General features: G+C 39.1%; 1 protein-coding gene across 45 annotated transcripts in view; it reads right to left on the bottom strand.

Annotated features, from left to right (window-relative positions):
* The window catches only part of CLASP2 (cytoplasmic linker associated protein 2), a 182,152-nt gene that overhangs the window by 46,261 nt on the left and 120,664 nt on the right, over nucleotides 1–15,227 (bottom strand). For 20 of the 45 annotated variants that reach the window (XM_045436717.1, XM_045436723.1, XM_045436720.1 and 17 more), the window contains 5 exons: nucleotides 14,264–14,370; nucleotides 12,582–12,605; nucleotides 10,944–11,188; nucleotides 8,484–8,547; nucleotides 5,914–5,916 (listed from right to left, as the gene is read on the bottom strand). In XM_045436717.1, coding sequence (XP_045292673.1) covers nucleotides 5,914–5,916; nucleotides 8,484–8,547; nucleotides 10,944–11,188; nucleotides 12,582–12,605; nucleotides 14,264–14,370 — 443 coding nt within the window. The remainder of the gene's footprint in view (nucleotides 1–5,913; nucleotides 5,917–8,483; nucleotides 8,548–10,943; nucleotides 11,189–12,581; nucleotides 12,606–14,263; nucleotides 14,371–15,227) is intronic. The other 25 variants (XM_045436728.1, XM_045436736.1, XM_045436735.1 and 22 more) reach the window with 3 other exon arrangements.

Genomic DNA, 15,227 nt, shown 5'->3' on the forward strand with positions numbered 1-15,227 from the left:
TGTAGCAGCTTTTTCACTAGCTTAGTATGCTTGGCCATTCTGGAGCTTCCACTGCTTTCCTCTTATTATTTCCCGTCTTTCTTTCATTCTAGTTGCCAGGCATTGTGCTTCTCCATCCTAAATGTGTGGCGATGAAGAGCTAGTCTTCTTCCTGATTCTCTTTTCATCCAAAGTGTGACCTTCACAGACCCTCTCTGATCTAGCCTGCTAGGCCCCATGACCTCGAGAACAGTTCTCTTGAGGCCTTCTCCAAATCTGTCCGTCACACTATCACTTGAGGCACCTCGCCTTTCTACCTCAGGTCTGGATTTCTAGAACAAGCCAGGTAAGCACGCGTTCTAGGCTTTGCAGGCCATATGGTGTCTGTCACAACTACTCGACGCTGCCACTGTAGCACAGCTGCAGACAGTGTGCACATGAGTGTGCACAGCTGTGCTCCACAGAACTTTATCTACAGAACAGGCAGCAGGCCAACGCGCGCCTGCTTTCCCACCTCCAGACGGGTGCCATTCTGAGAGAAAAAAAATCCTCCACTGTCTATACAACAGTGTGCAGAATGACATCTCAAATGCTTAGACACGGTTCTAACTCTCCAACCTGATCTCAGACTATCTGGCAACATACGGTCTACTGTTCCTGAGCACATCTCACCACACTCCTGATTTCCTACCAGACTTCCTCTATTTATACACAGCATGTGACTCACTACAAAGTTTGCCACTCATGTCCCAGCCAAAGAGCTTCTCAGACCACTTTAGGACATAGCCACTGATCTTTCCTTCTTGGAAGCTGTTGTGGGACTAGCTCTATGGTGCTATTTAGCTTTTTCTGTATTTATATTATCTTCCCATTTGAAACACAGAACACTTGAGAATGAAGCCTCTGTTTTTGTATAGTTGTGCATTACCAATTAGAACCAAGCTCACAGCTTACCAGAGGCTGAGGACTGAGTAAAAAGTTGTTCAATTAACGTGCAGGAAAAGTTCCTTAAAGGGTAAGGATCTTCTATTAAGCGGAAATTTACCCTGTAATTGGTAGCCAGCCCTTTGTTCTCATTGGCAAGGGAAGATGCACAGGATCTTCCCTTCATCCCGGCCAAGGTTAACCTCTTTCTCTCTTCTACACACTTTCTGACATCTCCCACTTCTCGGGACTCAGGGCAGTCCTTCCCAGGAGGCCCTACCATCTCATGCTGCCATAGCCGAAGTTTATGTTCCTGACAAGATCTGAACTGCTATTTTCTTCAAGAAGACTTCTCTGAGTCTCCTGGGTAGAAATTTCTTTTGATAGAGTACAGATGCCCAAAAAAGTAGACATGTTATCCTCAGTACTCCACACAGAGAATTCTACTATTGTTTTTCAAAACACATCCTATCAGTGGTACTTACTAAGTGACAACATACACGCCTGTATCTATCTATCGATCTATCGATCGATCTATCTAAAATATATATTGGGAATGTCACATAAAATTTCTTATGTGGCTGCTTTATCACAAAGAGTTCACTGCCAGATGTTGATATCCTCCCATGACCTTATCTAAAATTAAAGAAGAAAATGGAAAGTAGATATGCTAATATTAGGGTTAAAAATTTGATTTCAGAAAAGAAATTTGAGACCCACTGCTCCATAAACTGTTTTGTTTGCTTTTATGGAATGACATTTATAGAATATTAGAAAGCATATATGGGGAGATTGGGACTAATTATTTTTTTAGTAATTGCAAAATTTGGGAATACTTTTTTAAATAATTCAATGGAACCAACCTTCAGTGGAATCGATTTATAATTCCACGTATCTCACACCTGTAATTTACTAGAAAACGACTAGACCACTGGAGCTGTTACAGTTGAGGTGGTCTTTTCTTAATCTCACTTATGTCTTAGGTGTGCCAGTCATCAAATACAGAACAGAAGAACATCATCAAATTAGATTAATTAGTAGATTAAGAAGCACATCTCCAAACAGAATGACAGTTTGCATAACTGCAAATAGCATTTCGTGGATTGCAAAGGGTCCAACACTGCATGAACTCTTCGGGAGAGAAAATAGAGAAAAAGGGTTAATTTCACAGTCATGCAGTAAAGTTAGGTTTCCAACAAATATTGAACCAACTTACTCTCTATTGAGAGTTCCAACACAGGGGACAGCATGCAAAAAGAAAAAAAGAAAAAAAAGAAAAACACACAAATTAGTCGCCATCAATGCAAAGTTCCTGTATGGAAGAAAAACACTTAGAAAATAAAAGTGACAAATGTTTTTCAAAGTTTTGTGATAAACTCAAAGTTGTTTTTAAAACAAGAGTTAAATGAATAGTATGAGAGAAGAGTATGTGATTTTTCCTGTGTTTCTCCCTCACCTCCTTGCAAAAGAAATTTAAAACCAAAAACCAGAAAACCAACTTCTTTTCCAGACCCTAATATCCTTGAGGCTCAACTTCTAGAAAGAATCTAAGACTAACAGCCACCTGCCCCCCGTTTCTGAAGAGTGCCAGCATTTATGTCCAAAGCACAGCATCTAGAGTTTCTCTTTTCCTCTTCAGAAGCAGTACATTCATAAGTGACTTCTGTGAAGGTTTAAAGCAACCACAGCTGTCTGGAAATAAAAAGGAACCGTTTATGCCACAACTTTAAATCTTGCCCAGGTAAGATGTCTGTTCTAGTGTCCTGATCCTAGGACACCTCTGCTGCCTAGCACACTCTTTAAGAGACCAGATGTGACCTGGGCACTCAAGTGTGTCCATTTTAGTAGCCACAGATTAAACTCCTACCCTAGCTATTCAAGACTCAAAGATAGGACCTCAAGAGGTAGGACTAGACGGACCATAAAATGCCAATTCACAGCATGCACCTTGGTGAAGGTGGCTCTTTTCCAATAGTTTCTTCAGAGACAAATGTCAGAACACGTAAGATAACTTCTAGCATCTGACGCTCCTTACGTTTGAGGGGAAAAAAATGAGTCTAGAGCAGTCAAAATAAAAATCTTCCCTGATCTCAATTTTCAAACTTATTTAGTCTTGAAAAACTTACATGAGTGCTTGGCTTTCTAAAGGCTTTACGTATATTAACTCATTTAAATATCCTCACAATCTTACGAGGTACTACTGATTATTAGCTATTCATTACTGTTAAAACTTGATTTTACAGGTTAGGAAACTAAGGCACAGACTACCAGGAAGTGCTGAGGCAGCATCTGCACCTAAGGATCTAGCTCTGACATCCACGCTTATCACCGTGTTGCTCTCTCTCTCTGGAAAAATATCAACAGGCTTTAAATCAGACATTTGTAGCTTCTGTTCTAAATTACTGTCATACATACATCATCACTTATTCCCAACTCTAGGTATCTGAAGTAAAAAAAAAAAAAAAAAAAAAAAAAGCGTAGCAAGTTACAGGCATATCAACTAACTTCAGCCTGCAAACTCTATTTGCCAATGCTGCCCAGCGCCTACCTCCACGGGATTCAGAGAGTGCTCTTTTCTGGCGTGTCTGCCTCATTTACCAGAGCTCACCTGATACTTTAGTTGGACTCGGGTGTTTACCGTGAAATATGTAAGAGGGGAGCATTCTGGGGGCTGGAGAAGGAGATCCTATATGAAAGTGGACCGGGCTGCCCACAAACTGTTTCTCTAAGTATCTTGTTTCTGCTGAGGACAGCATGTAGTCTCGATCGTGTTGGGCGTGAGAACACCTTTCGTTTATCATGGCAGCTGGGTGATACCCAGAAGGTGTGAACACAGGACTGAAGTGTTGATTTCAACCTAAAAAGACATGGGAAAATCCACCTAACCAAGCTCATGGAATGAGATGTCTCCCGAACACTGTGGCCCATTCTGGGGGCAAGTCTTCAGAGAGTTTCTGCCCTGTGAGCTTTCAGGACAGTTGAGGTTATGGATAAGAGATTCCAGTTCAGAGTGGAGAGCTAACCCAGGCTTCAGGAACACAGGGAAATGTCCCTGATGGCATTTTTCAAGGCTATGAAAAAAAGTGCATGGCTCCTTTGGGGACACGGACGTAGTCCAGGCTGGGGTGAGAGTGAGGAAGGGACGACCAGCAAAACGATAGGCTTTGTTCGGGCGTTTTCTTGGGGACAACGAGCAGTCACCGCAGGGTTTTAAGCTGGTAGAAAAGATCTGTCTCCTGTGCAAAGGATGTGGTGTGGAGCGGGTGCAACAGGCAACAGACCACTCTGCCCCGAGTTAGCAGTGAGAACAGAGAGATGTTCAGAAGACCGAGTGAGGAGTGAGTGGAGTTGCCAGAGTGATGCCCAAGTCCTTCCCTGGAGCAATGAGGGAATGGTGATTTCACGAGATGAGATAAAGCAACGCAGGGGTTCTGAGGCTGAAGATGACCATGAGGCAGGAGACTACGTGCAAGAGAAAATATGGGCTGGAAGTGCACCTCTGTGAGTCATCAGGTTCCCGCCAGTGGTAACGTAAGCTTCAGAGAAGGTACAGAATTAAAGACAAGAGCCTAGGGCAAGAATCTAAGCAACACCTATGCTCAGCAGAACGAGCAGAGAGAGAGGTGTTGTAAGACGAGGGGTACGAGAGAGACCGGCTAGGACACAACAGGCACATCACAACAGACACATCATGCTCCTCAGAACGACAGAAAAGATACACTGAATAACTGACAGCAAAGTTGAAAGGCAAAAAGGAACGTCAACCAGCAAACTGGAATTTATGAGAAGTCCCTGGAAGCCGAGAGGATAAGACCATCTCAGCGAAAAACAGAATACTTATTAATGTGGCTAACGACAGCTTTGAGGTGACATCTCCTTCTATTTCAACCGGAGGAGAGGTAGAAAGCATGAGTTTATGTGTAGTTACAGTGGCTGGTCTGGAGGCAGGAAATGGAGTTTCTGCTTGATGGCTTCCGTTTTCTGGGTAAGCTAGGAAGCCAGGACACGTGCTTAGGGCATAAGATAGGTCGGGAGGTGAATGGGCTGCAGTTCTGAGGACAGGAAGTGTTTGACATGGTCTCCATTGAGAACAGAAGACAAAGAGGAGGATTCCAACACAGCACTGAGCACTAGACAAAAACCACAGAGCAGTAGTGAGAATGGCAGGAATACACATAGCTGATTTCACTCAGGGGCCAGTACAGTGTTTCCCTTCAAGAATCCTAACCTCCAACCAGGTGTCACGAGCTCCACGAGCAGATAGGTTCTTGAACCTATGTTTCTATTACAGTGTCAATAACTTAAGAATTAAGCATAAAAAACAGGGATCAGGAAACTATGGTCTGCACAATGGTTTTTACAATTTTAAATGGTTAAAAAAACTTTTTTTTTAAGGCAATTTCGTGGGGTGCCTGGGTGACTCAGCCGGGTAAGCGTCTGACTCTTGGTTTTGGCTCAGGTCATGATCTCACGGTTCACGGGACTGAGCCTTGCATTGAGCTCTGTGCCGACAGGGTGGAGCCTGCTTGGGATTCTCTTTCCCTCTCTCTGCCCCTCCCTGCTCACTTGTGCACTCTCTCTCTCTTCTCTTAAAATAAATAACTTAAAAAAAAGTAGGCCTTTAGTATTACATAAAAAGGCGGTTTTGTGACACATGAAAATTAAAATTTCAAGGTTCATAAAGTTTTGTTGCAACCCAGCCACATTCATTTGCTTACATACTGTCTAAAGATTCCTTTGTGCTATATAATGTCTGAGTTGAGCAGTGGTGACAGGGATCAATATGGATGCAGATATTTACCATGTTGCCCTTTACAGAGCAAAACATGGTCAACTGATACAGAACAACACTGTATTTGGAACGGGGCACTTGAGTGGGTGGCTCAGTCAGTTGAGCGGCTGACTCTTGGCTTGAGCTCAGGTCATGCTCACACGGCCGTGAGACTGAGCCCCACATTAGGCTCCAAGCTGAACATGAAGCCTGCTTAAGACTTTCTTGCTCTCTCTCACTCTCTCCCCTGCTCCCCTCCCTCCGCCCCTCTTCCCAGCTCATGCTTTCTCTCTAAAAAAACAAAACGAAAACAAAACCAAAAACACGCTGTCTTTGGAAAGAAAAGCCACAACCATTGCCTGATCCTGAAGACGGGGCTGATGGTACTTTGTAAAATGGGGAGGGAGAAATCTGCTATTTTAATAATATCAGGATATAATGCAAAAGCTCAAATCAAACCCTGACATTTTAAACTCAGCACAGTATGGTGACATATCCAGTTTGTTCTTTTTTTTTTTTTTTTTTTTTTTTTAAATTGAGAGGCAATGTGAGCAGGAGGGGAGGAGCAGAGAGAAAGGAGAGAGAGTGCCAAGAGGACTCCGTGCCCAGGGCAGTGTGCAGCCTGATGTGGGGCTTGATCCCAAGACCACAGATCATGACCTGAGCTGAAATCAAGAGTTGGATGCTCAACCAACTGAGCCACCCAGGAGCCCCATCCAGTCTATTCTCAATGAATTCCATTACTGGCAGGGCCTCGGACAATCACCAAACAAAAGTCAAACAAACAAATGAATAAAAATCCTCCCATTAGTCCTCGCTGAACTAAAAAGCCAAAAACCTAATCAAACACAGCAGATGGGTAAGAATTATATACTGTTACAAAACCTGATGAAGAAAACCCAAAAAGTCCTCTTTCTCACAACTCTAGGGAGGACTGCAGCTGGTTCTCTGAGTCTACTAAGGAAAGCCAAACGTATGTGCTCGGTTCAGGCCCTTTACCAACATCAAACTCAATTTCCCTATTGATCTCTAACAGCCTCTTTTAAAAACCAGTTCTCTTTATTACTGTATAAACCCTAGCATCCAACTAAATTGTATTATTGCCCTAACGAAAAATAAAAAATTGTGACTTCGAGCAATAATCCAGCCCTGGTCCTATACCTTCCAGTAGACAAGAATTGTACCACTTAATGAAGATGTTTTAAAATTCTGTTTTTAAAGGCTGTATAGATAATTATTAAAATATTATTTATAAAACAGGTCCATCCAGATCACAATTGTCTTGTCCTTTGGTTTATATTGCCAAGAAAATATTTCAACAACCAACTTGTTCAGGATTTATAGAACTTTTGCATTACAGGGAGTCCTACAGCTGTAATTAGTGGTAGGAATAGAAGTATACAATGGTACAGTTACCTACATGCCCAGCTTGCAAATTAGAAACTGTATGTACGTACGTATGTATGTACGTACATACTTATTTATAATCTCTACACCCAATGTCAGGCTTGAACTCATATGAGGCCCTGATTCCAAGAGTCACATGCTCTGTCAGTTGAGCCAGCCTGGTGCCCCTGAAAGTTGTAAACTTTAAAACAAACTGCTTGCCAACTGTTTTTTTAATCTTTGTTTTTAATGGAATCTTGTATTCTTGGATAAGATAAATATATCTTCCGATAGAGGATAATCTTTGAAAATTGTTTTAAAGTAGAAGCAATTTATCACCTGCAGCTGGATTTTATTATGTATAAAATGGGATTTTGTTATCTTTAGCGTTCCAAGTAATGAAAATCTTGAAAATAGAAAAAAAATGAGAATGATATGTGCAACAATAACGTGAAGACAGTAAAAAAAAAAAAAAAAAAAAAAAAAAAGCAAAATTCATTAATATTTTTCTTATAATTTCCCTTCCACATCTCCCTCTCACTTAGGTTAGAAGTTCTCATGTAGACAACTGGTAACCTAAAAAAAGATACTTAAAGTTTCACCACTGTCAGACACATTACTGAAAACAGAATAAACAAATATGTTTTATAACAGTACTATCCTGCAACGTAAACCAAAATTTCACAGTACACATGCACATTATGCCTCAGTATTTAAAATTAAGTATGTTTAAAAACTTTTTTTTTTTTAGCAATCTCCACACCCAATATGGGGCTTGAACTCATGACCCCGAGATCAGGAGTCACATGTTCCTCTGACTGAGCCAGACAGGCACCCTTACAATTAAGTATGTTTTAATCAACATTAAAAATTAAACAATGTTCTGAAAATTTTTATGGACTACTTCAATAAATAAAATGCTTTTTTGACTGTTACTACCAAACCGTGGCCAACACTGTATTTTGTGCTTTTGTGTTATTTAATGGCAATTCTTTTCTACACAATTGCTCTTTAAGAATATATTCACGTTAACATTGCAAAAGAAGAAAACAATAAGAAGCTCACAGAAATGTCTCTTTTTGACTTACCCCAATTTCTTTTTTTTTATAAACAGTAAAAAGTTTCTAGTAATACAAATACATTCAGTTTGACTAATTCTGTGAGTTGTGCTTGTTACTATATCCCTCAATTTATATAGTCTTAAGACAGTTCCTCTTTGGAGAAGCTTAAAAGGTTGCCAGTGAACAATTTCTAAATTATGTATGACATCAAACAATTTCAATTGTGTTTGAAAAGATTATTACCATTTTGGAGCAATAATAAAATGAAAATGGCCTACAGTGCTTTGCTATCACTTTACTTTTTTTTGCAGCACACAAATGACATCCCATAGGAGTAAATAATCTTAAATACTAAAACATACCTTGCCGTGAGGATCAGCAAACATTCTTGTGAAAATTTCACATAATCTTTTCAGTTCAACTCGACTGTCAAAATAATAAAATAGCTAATTAATATCTTGCTATAGGAAGAATTCATTTAAAAGTAACTTTAGGGGTACCTGGGTGGCTCAGTCGGTTAAGCATCTGACTTCAGCTCAGGTCATGACCTCATGACCTAGTTTGAGCCACCAGGCTCTCTGCTGTCAGCACAGAGCCCGCTTCAGATCTTCTGTTTCCCCCTTCCTCTGCCCCACCCCTGCTTCTTCTCTCTTTCTCTCTCCCTCTCTAATAAAAAAACAATGAAACCCCAAAACCAAAAAACAACACTTTGGAGTAACCTTAGCTGTAATTAGCTTCTTACAAAAAGAAAGGCTAAAAAAAAAAAACAAAAAAAAAACCAGTCCTCAAAATCATAAAGTTTGTGGGACTTACTAATCAGGAATAAACACAAATTTATCAAATGCAACAATAATCATCCTGTTGAAACCCACATTATCTTAAAAGTTGAAAGTTATATTAAAAGAAATACAGTTGTATTTCTTTAATGTAGCATGACAGGGGAAACTGTACAAATGACATTCCTAGCACACAAATTTTATCCTTTATTTTTATTTTTTAAAAACTTTTTATTTATTTTCAGAGACAGAGCATGCATGTGAGCAGGAGAGAGGGCACATGTGTGATACGGGGCTTGATCTCATGAATGGTGAGATCATGACCAGAGCTGCAATCAAGAGCCAGATGTTTGACCAAATAAGCCACCCAGGCGCCCCTGAATTTTTCCTTTAATTTTTTTTTTTATTAAAAAAAAATTTTTTTTTTAACATTTATTTATTACTGAGAGACAGAGAGACACAGAGCGTGAGCATGGGAGGGGCAGAGAGAGAGGGAGACACAGAATCAGAAGCAGGCTCCAGGCTCTGAGCTGTCAGCACAGAGCCCAACGTGGGGCTTGAACCCATAAACTGTGAGATCATGACCTGAGCCCAAGTCAGACGCTTAACTAGCTAAGCCCTCCAGGCGCCCCTGAATTTTCCCTTTAAATGCGAAGATGTTTTCTTAAATTTGGCCACCTGACGACTAAAATCTTTCTAAACTATGCCTACTCCCTCGCCACTGAAAATGATATACTGAACCTAATATTAACCTAATCTTGATGGGGCCAGGAACAATATTATGATGATTTCTTGCAATGATTCATGAAGTGTGATATACACACATTAGAATATATTAGGTAGTACATAAACATCTATTTTAGATCAAATAGTTCTAATACTTCCTAAAGTAAACATACAACTAGTAAATCTAACCCTGATTTCAGGTATCAAGTCAGGAAGTATCCCTCTAATTTTCCAGTACCCTCAAACTTATGAATTATCTGAAACTAGTTTTTTTTTTTTTTTTTTTTAATGTTTACTTTTTATTTTTGGGAGAGTGACAGAGAGTAAGTGGGGGAGGGGGGGAGGGGCACAGAAAGAGAGGGAGACACAGAATCTGAAACAGACTCCGGGCTCTGAGTTGTCAGTGCAGAGCCTGACATGGGGCTCAAACTCACAAACGGTGAGATCATGACCTGAGCCGAAGTTGGACGCTTAACTGAATGAGCCACCCAGATGCCCCTGAAGCTAGGTTCTTAAAGGGGTTGGCCAGAGAAGTTTAAAACATTACAAAGATAAAGACAATAAAGAATTTAGGGGGAAAAAAAGGAAGTAAAAGCCATTAGGAAAGGAAACCAAATCAAGTCAAACCAAACTAAAAACCAATATAAAGTTCTGTTGCATTTTTTAAATTTTATTTATTTATTTACTTATTTATTTATTTATTTTTTTTTATGAAGTTTATTGTCAAATTGGTTTCCATACAATACCCAGTGCTCATCCCAAAAGGTGCCCTCCTCAATACCCATCACCCACCCTCCCCTCCCTCCCACCCCCCCTCAGCCCTCAGTTTGTTCTCAGTTTTTAAGAGTCTCTTATGCTTTGGCTCTCTCCTACTCTAACCTCTTTTTTTTTTTTTTTCTTCCCCTCCCCCATGGGTTTCTGTTCAGTTTCTCAGGATCCACATAAGATGAAAACATATGGTATCTGTCTTTCTCAGTATGGCTTATTAAGTTCTGTTGCATTTTAATACACTGGTCAACTTTTTTTTTTTTTTTTTTTTTAAATAAACCAGTCAGTTTTAATTTTATGTACACTTTATTATTTTTAATTTTAAAAATAACTTTTTTCATTAACTTCTATTTGTGAATACAAAGTTTCCTTTTAAATAAAAATTTCTAGTTTAGATAATACAGATGGCCTTGGAGACTGGGAAAATATTTTGATAATCACCTTCTGAATTTAAAACAAGTCTGTTCCCATACGAATATCTTGAAAGTGTCCTGGGAACGAAGTTGAAAGTGCGAACCTGACAGGACAATTATTTTAAGATAATAAACTCACCTTAGCGTTCTCTGATTTTTTAGCAAGTTTTGTAGCCCCAGGAGGCCTTCTTTCCTTTCTGACCAGTTGGAACTGGCACATCTATTGAGGACCTCGGCCACATCTTCCGTCTGCCTCATGTAGGTAGGAATACTGCCATTTCGAGAGCTATAGGAGCGTTCTGAACAAGCACTCGATGCATCGCTGTTGGCGTCATCATCTGAATGCATTCCGTAGGATTCGTATCTTCTTCGAGCAGGCTTTTTCTGTTACACATAAAGACTCTCATTAGCAGTAGCCAAAAGAATGTACTGGTATTTCACAATTTCTACTGACCACAAAAGGACTGTTTTTTTTTTTAATTTAAATCAGTACCAAGCATGCGTCTAAGCACTGTAATAATAAAATTATTATCAATGTTGTATCAATCGATAACTGATTTTATTTTCAATATTTAGTTTTGCTTCAGAAAACAGGTTTTAGAAGTTAGTAGACAATGAAATAGTTTTTAATGATGGGATATAGTGGAAACAGAATAAGACTACACGAAAGTTCATGTATGTAAAGTGAGAAGTGCTCAACTTGTGGGTTTTTCCTTTTCATGGAAACCAAAGAACGACTAGTATATATTATAGATGAACAGAAATTACTGGGAATTTGAGTTGGTAAGAAGAGAACATTATTTTTTTTGAATATGACTTTTTTAAAGGATGAGAATGGGTCAGAAAAACACGTTTTCCTATATGAACTTCTACTTTTTCCCGTGTGTCTTCTCTTTTCTCTAGTCTCCCTTTTACTTCAGCTACTGCTTCTCTTGTCACTCTTTCTTCCCTTGTACCCAACCCTCAAGCCTCCTAGAGAAGTAAAATACAGACATCATGAGAATGATGAGAACCTATTTTGCTTACTATTATTTTTAGGAGGCAAGCTCCTTGAGGGCCCTCCATGTTTTCCCCAACGTGTCTATACTGTCTATTTCAACAAATGCAAGAAAGTGCACTTAGATTCGATTTCTTTACATCTGAAGCTTACCGTTTAATATACTAACTGCTAATTATGCCTTGCATACTAAAAATGAAATGAGCAAATAGTTTATTTGAGATTTCCTTGGAAGAATTGGAGATACATCTTTATATAATCCGGTATTTGAATTTAGGCTAATGAACAGTGAAGACATTTCTATGAAACATGTTAATAAGCACAAGAATTTATAACAGTTCCAGATGGCTGTAAATTCTCCAAAGTCTAAAATCTTAAAAAAAACAAACTTGAATTTAATTCGAAACAGTTTTATAAAGACATTTCCATCACTAAATGCCTCTTACTGATTTAGAGACACCAAGTTAATCTAGAATGTGATAATGTGCTATGTCCTGTGCTGGGCTCCAGGATCAGTCTTGTTACAGACATAAGTGTCAATGGTATCACCTCATCTGTATGGAGCAGTCAAGCTTAAAGGACAAGAACCCCCACAGGACATTCTATCCAAGCAGTATCTCCCTATTAATAAGCATATATACAGAAAAGTGGGTGTATTAAAGGATCTTATTACTTCCACTTGAATATTTATTTTATAGAAGACTATCATCTGTTAAACTGGTGAAGCAAAGGAAAAAAGTTATGGTATCATAAGATGTCAGAAAACAGCAATGTCTATACCTTAGTCCGTATGTCTCCTAAGAGCTGAGCGCAGTAAATTTTTAAAGAGAAAAATTGAAAATAATGAAGAACATTTTGCTAAACAGCACAATGAAGCAGGCATAAACAATGCCCATAATCAGACAGTAAGTTTTGTTTGTATACAGATACATAAAAACTGCTTAGTAGCAGAGTAGATCTTCAACCTTGGCAATATCCTTTAGTCCTAAGCTACGAGAATATTCCCATAACCAGTTTCCTAAAGAAACTAACATTTTCTTTCTAATTGGATCCTTTTGTCGTTTCCAAAGTTAACTTTGTTTCTATAATTTTCCCCAGGTCCAAATTAGGCTTAATCAAGTTTTTTTTCTAGAAATTGATAGTTATAACTGGAATATCTAAACTATGCAAATAATGGAAGTAGACCGAAGGAGATTATTGGGATTTAGCTTTCAGCCCTGGTGGCTAAATACCCCTTATATAATCCACACACACTTTAGTATTAGAAGTAATAGTTCAAAAATAACCCATTCAATTCATAAAACTTATGTGAGCACAATTTAACTGGTACATCTTCCATCTAAAAAGAAACTAGAAAACATGATTTAAGGAATACGTTGATTAGGAATAGTAAATTTAAAGCACTTGACTGATCATCAGAACAAGATGTGATCAATATACCCCATGCCCAAGAGAACAAAGTTCCTACCTAGTTGTATTATTTATAAAAAATTAAATAACGGAGGTAAAGGGGAAAATTCCGCACTTACAGACTGTTAGTGCAGAACTACACATGTGATTACATTTCCTGTACTACAGCTACGGACAGCAGATATTTTTTAAAAGTTTTTTCCAAATACATGTGGCATAAATTGTATTACAGCAACACTGGTTAAGATGTGATACACAGTTTTAAAAGGCACAACGTATTTTTTTTTTATTTCAGAGCAAAGATGAGGACTTTTATAAGTTATGATAAGTAACTGAGTAAATGCTTCTTAAATATAGATGGGATTAATACAATTTGAAAGAGGAAGTGCAGACCGAATTGACGTGGGAGATTGGCAGAAACCAACTGTACTCCCTGTTTCAAATGATACTCCCTTCCTAATTTTAAGTGAGAAAAACAACGGTGATATATGGACAGCACTCTTCTGACAAACTATCGTGGATCTGTAGATGATGTTTTAAAATCTCACTCCTTAACGTGTCAGGCATAACAAACCAGGAGGGTATCTTAATTACAATTTGTCTTGAAGTCGTGCTTCTCTCAGCTCAGAAAAATCCAAGCAAGTAAGACTAAAGAAAATCCTACCCCGAACTAAAACAATGCCTAAATACTCCAAAAGTGAAGCAAGCCTTGAAATGTATGCCTGCAGTGCACCTGTTCATGTACTAAATCTGCCCTTACTCTTCGTGGACGACAGTGCCCCGAACACATCCTCACGTTAACAACATCAATATTCACATTATATTCCTGACACCCCATCAACTGCTTCTGGCCCTCGCTTCAAATTCTGACCGAGGAACAGGGACCAAGAACTGATGACACAACTCTGCTTTTTCCATGGCCCACGTTTGATCTTCCTGGATTGAATCCACCAGCTTTCCCCGTGACCTTCCCCACACTGGGGGACTGGCTTACCCACACGTGAGTTTCGTAATTGGAATATCTCTAATGGAAAGGAAATGGAGAAGAGTACCAAGGCATCTGCTACGGCCTCCTCCACGTCAGAGCCTGTGTTCAGGACTCGCATGGCACTGACAGAAGACGACAGTCGGCTCGATTGGCTCATCCCATACCCTGGACCTAATTCATCAGAAGGAGGAAAAGAGCTTTGAGAGAGTCATAAATGTAACAGCGTCACATTGGAAACTTCAAGATCCTTAAGGGGAGGGGAGGGGAAAAAAAAAAAAAAAAAACCAATGGGGCAAAGCATTTTAAAAGCAATTCTGTATTTTCTGGGTACATTTGGTCTTTGGTCAAATAAAATGCTAAAGGCAATTAAATTACTGACAGTGTAAGGAAAATAAATTTAAAGAACAGTAGCTATGATACATTTATGACCAGAAAATAGAAGAAAGCATGGGCGGCTAACTAAGGGCTTGTGAATCTACAGCCCTGGCAATTAATCCAGCTCTACCAGCCAGGCAAATCTCAGCCATGCAGGTGAGCCATGGAGGAGTCTAGAACACACGTCAAACCTCAAACCAATGAAGATGAGGGAACTCAGTGAAGCTACACCGGTCTACAGGGAACACCCGCCAATTGTTGTCTCTTGTCCGTCAGGAGAGGGTTTCATTCTACAACTAAGACATGCCATTCGACATCTGTTAAGCACCTAGTGTGTGCCCAACACTCTGAGGTATGTAAAGACAAACCAGAGATGGATTCTCCCCCTCAACTACTTTCTACACCATCATTTACAATTAAAACACTTCATCCACCATTTTGGTTTTTTTTTTTTCCAAAACATGTACAAAGATGAAGTACGTAATTGAGAACAGAAAACAATTCCATATTTAAAAATGACGTAACTTAGATTACATACACACAAAAAGGCTATCTGTCAGTGAGAAAAATGCTCAAATAAGGTTGTGGGAGGGGAAAAAGTTACTTGGGGGAAAATTAAAAAAAAATACACAGATGATTTATTATCTGACAAA

This window comes from Leopardus geoffroyi, chromosome C2 (assembly GCF_018350155.1).
Source record: "Leopardus geoffroyi isolate Oge1 chromosome C2, O.geoffroyi_Oge1_pat1.0, whole genome shotgun sequence".
NCBI classification, from domain to species: Eukaryota; Metazoa; Chordata; class Mammalia; order Carnivora; family Felidae; genus Leopardus; species Leopardus geoffroyi.